Source organism: Nannospalax galili, unplaced genomic scaffold (genome assembly GCF_000622305.1).
Source record: "Nannospalax galili isolate Female #2095 unplaced genomic scaffold, S.galili_v1.0 scaffold1386, whole genome shotgun sequence".
NCBI lineage: Eukaryota > Metazoa > Chordata > Mammalia > Rodentia > Spalacidae > Nannospalax > Nannospalax galili.
In genome coordinates, this window is record NW_008354369.1 from 362767 (window position 1) to 368766 (window position 6000).

At 35.3% G+C, this 6000-nt stretch overlaps 1 protein-coding gene across 1 annotated transcript in view; it reads left to right on the forward strand.

Moving 5' to 3' along the window:
• Vps41 (VPS41 subunit of HOPS complex) overlaps nt 1–6000 on the forward strand; it is a 183700-nt gene that overhangs the window by 32972 nt on the left and 144728 nt on the right. The window contains exon 4 of the mRNA XM_008851607.2: nt 2244–2321. Within this exon, the coding sequence (XP_008849829.1) occupies nt 2244–2321 (78 nt within the window). The remainder of the gene's footprint in view (nt 1–2243; nt 2322–6000) is intronic.

Consider the following 6000-nt stretch of genomic DNA (forward strand, 5'->3'; position numbering starts at 1 on the left):
TGAATGAATGGAATGGAGAACAGAGTTTGCCCCTTCATTAATAAATACGATACCTAACAACTGGGCCAGAGTTGGGGACAACTTTCGTTGCTGACATTTAGAGAATACACTTTAATCTGAGGTCGTATGTTTATTAAGAGGATTCCAAATCAGTTTAGAGTATTTCAGCTTTTCTTTCATTTGGTGTTTGCATTGCTAGGAACTAGGTGCAGGGCATGCCAGGCAATGCTAGATAAGCGCTCAGCCACTGAGCTGCCTCCTTAGCCCATGTTTTAGTGTTATTTCTGCCCCTGACTGCCACTCATTGACTGAGGAAATCTCATCAGTTTCCAGAACGTATTTCCTCATGTGTAATTGAAGGTTTTTGGAAGGGCATTTGGTTGCTTATTTCTTAAAGGCAGTAGCAGAAATTTACTAATGTAAATGGTTAGATGTTTTCGTAAACAAAAGGTAGCTTGTCATAAAAGGTAGCTTGTCATAAAGCACTGTTTTTTTCATAAATGAATAAAACTAGCAACTTTGGGAAAACAAGAGAAGGAATTAATATGAATGAAATACTCTGACTATAACCTCCAAATTTGTCATAAAATAAAATGCAAACAAAAATGGCCTTTACAGTGGTGCCACCGAGTGACACAACATTAAGCGTTTTAAGGATCTGAGCTTCCTTAGTTTCCTAACAAACTACATGCAGTATTTATGAAGAGAATCAATACCGTGAGATATTTAGGGTACAGTGCGCTTTTAAGATCCATTTTTTACCACAGAAAGCCTTCAAATGGAGTATCATTTTCTTTCAGTTAGTATTTTGTATGGCATTTTTCTATTCAAGCACTGTCAGTGTCTCTGTGAAGATAAAATTACAGCCACTTGGGTCCTCCAGTTCTGATTAGAATGGTCTTGAGCTTTGGAGAAAGCATTCCTGTTTGGTTTAAATATTCAGACTAATTTCCCCCCAGAATTCCCTCTTCTCCCTTCCTCTTGTAGCGCCCAAGCCTCCTGTTTGCCCAGCCTTGCTGTCTGCCCGGGATGACTAATCGTCACGGCACCTGGTGCATTCAGGCAGACCTGTGCAGCGGAATCGTCATCCCCAGTTATGTCTGCACACCTGATGTTTTATTAACCAGTATTGATTTTTTTACCCGAGGGACTTTTTTCTTCCTGAAAAAAGGCAACCTTGCAGGAGTGAAAGGCATTGCAGGAGATGAATCTCTAATGAACCCCTTCCTTCCCTTTTTGTGGCTCCTCTTTAATGTAGCTTCATATTTTAAGTGCCTGAACTGAAATTTCATTTTAAGCAGTTCTATTTTGATAAATCCTTTTAAATCTTGACTTTCTATAAGGTTATTTTTAAAGATTGTGCTGCTTGAGTGAAATGCTTAGTAGTGCCTGTGAATTTGAGCATTTCATTATAGGTTGCAATGAAGCATGCTCGCGTTCAGTGAAATACGGGATTCTGGACTACTTTAGTAATGCTTAAAGAAATAAAATGGAAGAAAAATCTCATGTCATATTTCAGGTAGTCTTCAAGTTTCTTCTGGCTTGCTTAGGATCAGTTCAAAGGAATAAAGAAACAGTGGGGTGTATGAACCAGTCTTTTATCATAAAACGAATATGTAGCTCAACAGTTATTTAGTGGCAGAAAAGGATTTTTTTTTTTTGCATCAGAATATAAACATTTACACCCAGTGTTATGTAGTAGCATTTATAGAGGCATCCTAAAGCTGATAGTATAAGTTCATCTGAGGCTTTTCATCCTTCAGTATGGCATGGGTTTTCCATTCAGAAAGTAATACTTTATTATTATTGTGCATTTTTTTCATTGAACTTAGATGATAGCACAGATTTACACATTTGCCTTAACCTAGGGAGACTTTCTTAATCATTGCCTTCTGACTTTGAGTTCAGCCGTGGGTTGGGTAAGCTTTCACAGCGGCATTTTTAATTTACTGCCTCAGTCCATCAGGCATTGTATACAGACTGCATATACACGATTAGTTGTCAGTAGATGAGGGCCCTCATGAGTCATTTTGACAGCTGGCTTGCACTGTCATGGTAAAATAGACCCTGTTCTGTCATTTCCTGCAAGCTGGAGACAAGCTTTTCTAAGGAATGCATAGCTTCCAAGGTCGTGCAGATATTTAGATATTTATGCATTAAGTGTTTTGATGCTGAAAATGCTTTTATTATTTTGTAATAAAATATTGAGCATTCCTTAATTGACTTCTGTGTTTTTCTTACAGTTTTTGGCACTGGGCACACATTATGGCAAGGTTTATTTACTTGATGTCCAGGGAAACATCACTCAGAAGTTTGATGTAGTAAGTATGTGGTATAAAATAGTGTATGTGCTAAACATCATGCTAAAAAATTGTGATTTTAGCAACTGAATAGCATAAAAAGAAGATATTAATTAAATTGGAGTTCTAAGAGTATAAATCTAAAATTTCTAGTAGATTCTATAAGTTTTAAAGATAAACTTATAGAGAAAGTACTCTCTTGAGATGCATACTTGATATAGTCTGACTGGTCTCATGGATATGTGGGTACACTGTGTTTCTATAATATGTAAACTCCACATAAGACTCTATTTGTATAAATTTGTTTAATTGCAATGCTTTTATTAGTTATAGTCATACATTTGATTTAAATAAGCATTAAAATTCTATATATATATATAGTTTTAATTAGGAATGAAAATGTCTAGGTGAATTGTTACTAAAAGAAATAATAGTACTTTTATTAGTGAATAATGGTGCTAATTTACATGTTCTGGGATTTTGTGGGATCCTTAATGTGTGACTCCCCCCCTCCCCATTTGATAACTGATGTCTGTTATAAACATGTCCTGTCATCTCATATATGAGTTGCCATTTATAACTAAGGCTTGAATGATTGCCTTGGTGGGTCATTTTATCTGTTCTAAATATATAAAAGTAAAATAACTTATGTGAATGTTTTGATGTTTATTTGATTATGATTTTGGTGTCATTGAAGATTAAAAAAAAAGTTAAATTTGAAGCTCGATTTTGATGTTTAAGGTATACCTTAAAAGTATCAGTAACTTATTTTTTGTGTGTGTGTGACTGCAGAGATGCAGAGTGAAAAGTATTTTTGGGAGGGTGCACATTTACATGTCAAAGACAGCATTGGCACTTGGTGAAAGACACATCATAAAATGCTGACGTGGTAAAGGACACTGTAGTTTTAAGGCTGACTTATAGTATAGGAAAGGGAAAGGAATGCCAGCTTCGGAGTAGTCCAGAAAGGCAAATGTGCCCTTGCCTCTTGTTGGTTCATTGGGCAAGTGTGGGTTTGTGTTTTCCCTCAGTCATCTTTTCTAGCAAGAGGAATGTACTTTGACCCTCCCTTCTGACCACCTTGGACACACTCTGCATACATAGGTCTGAGCCTTTGTGTTCTTTCCACTGCCATCCTTTAAAATGCAAACACATAGCTGGTGATGGGCCAGGACTTTGATCTCCTGTGTTATATGTAACCTGTAAGGTCTCAGAAATCTCTTTAATATGTGTTGTGTATGGTTTATGTGTTTGCTTGCTGAGGCTTGTAGTCATATATTTTTGGTTGCATTGCTGAAAAGCAGTCCTTTTATCTGCCCAGCATGTGGCTTCAGTTATTTATTCTCTAAGTCAGTTGCATGCCAACCATATTTTCCATCCATCATTTTTCAGGGAATTAATGATATCATCCCTAACTTTGTCCAAACCTTTGTTTTATTTGTTGTTGTTAAGTCCTGCTTCTCTGACATCTTGGAAAACTAAGCTTTCTATAGTTTTTTACTTGTCTTTGGTAGATGAAGAAGATGGTTTGATGCTATTTTCATTTATTTATCTTCTCCAAGAATTTGAGAGTCCGCTCTGCAAGTGTTACTTATTTAAGGGTATGACTTCTTCATGATCATTGTCAGATTGGTTAAATGACTTGTAAGTGTCAAGTTTCAGGTTGTTATTATCTTTTGAAAAAAGTGTTACTTGCAGTTTCACATGTGTCATGAGATTTTCTTTTGTTCATTTTCTATTTCTGATGTGGTTGATTTATAGAGCTTTGTATTTAAAAAGGGAGCCCTTCAGTTTTGAAAACATTAGAACTTGAATTTGCTAATTTTCTTTAAATGTAATAGCTGTCAGGTTTTAGTTTTATGAACTCATATGTATCTCAGGAAGGCCAGGAACTTACATTCCTCCAGCCTTAGCTTCCTGAGTACTGGGATTGCAAGTGGGATCCACCACCTCCTGGCTATGCTTACCGTATTTAATCTACAACTGTTTTCTTCATTAGAAAGACAGTAGAAGAGAAGAGAATAATGAATACCTTTGGCTTTCATTTTTAACCTCCACCTAAAAATAATGTAAACAAATTAAGATCAGACAAAATAGTAATATACTATATTTGAAATTTTTAAAATTTTCCTAGAAATGCATTTTTAACCCATTCATTGCTTTTATAGTTTTGATTCCAGTAACAGAATGATGGAACAGTAGTTGTCGATTTCATTGATCAGCAGAGTTGTATTTGGCTAAGGATGGATGCATCAAGGAATTGCTTTTAAATAGATTTCCAAGGTGATTGTGATTTTTTTAGCTGGAATAGAGTAATTATACTAGAGGCTGTCTAACTTTCCTTTAAATGTGTGATATAAAAGAAGAAAACTGAACAAATCTGACTGTTGAAAAGATAATGTTGCTTTTCTCTTTAATGGTTCAGGAGAAATGCTATTTTGTAGAATCTAGTAAAGCTGAGTGTGTATGTGCCTAAGAAACTAGCAGTTGTACTTCTAAGAAGTTCAGATTAGAGGAAAATGCATGTAGCAACTATGTCCATAAAACTGTGAAGAGGTCAATAATGGGTTAATTTATAATAGTCTCCAAATGGAAACAACCCAAATATCCATCAATGTTTTATATATATATATATACATTGTGATACATTTGAGCAATAAAAAGAACAGATTGTCAATACCTGTATACAACAGCATAGATGTATTTCATAGAGTTAGTGTTAAGCCAAAGAAGCCAGACAATGAGTGTGCACTTGTGTGGCTTTTATGTGATGAACAAGAATCACAAAATTAAACTATGACAATAGAGGTCCAATAACATTTTTCCTGGAATGAGACATAAAGAAATCTGTAATACTGAATATCAACATCATAGGAAAGTCATCACTCTAGCAGACAACAGGAACTCTTAATAAATAAGAGAGCAGTCATAAACAGACAGCAGAATCCTATCAACATTTTTATGTAACTGTAGAAGAACAAAGGACAACCAGAGTAGCACAATCCATCTGCAGAAAGAGCCCCAAACTGATGTTGAATTGTCTTGATGGTTTCCCGGGTGGGGTGGGGTGTGTGTGTGTGTGTGTAAGAACTATATGAGTTGCACTTCAGTAGCACAATGGGCATGCACAAATGCCTGTATATGTTCATGCATCCTTTGATGACCTTGAGCAAAACTCATATTTCCTCTGCTGTTGTTCTCTCTGTTACTCACTTAAGAACTACACAGTTTCCTAGATTGGTAGCCAGTTTGCACATGCATTTCTAATCTCTATATATCTGATTATTACTAGTCACAGTCGGTTACTTTCTGGGCTCCTTGGCATCTGAGCATGGATATAAAGTCATCAGATAGATTTCAATGGTAATGTTTTTCACATCCACCAATTATTAAGGAGCAAATTTTTATGCTTTGAAGAATTTTTATAATTTTTTCAAAATTTAATAACCACATGATTAGAAGAAGCATTTCATTATAGCTTTAACATATTCAGTAACACACTTCAGAGCAAGGATACATCTCTTTCAAAAGTGGCTGTAAATTTTTAGGTTCAAATTAATAGTTATACAATATTGAACACAGTATATGGCCTGTAAGACATAAAATTGGATGAGTTTTTAGCCTTTAAAAAAGATCTCCATTTCATTTTAGAATATATTGTTCCTTGCAGAAAGACTCATTGTTTTTGCTACTAACACTG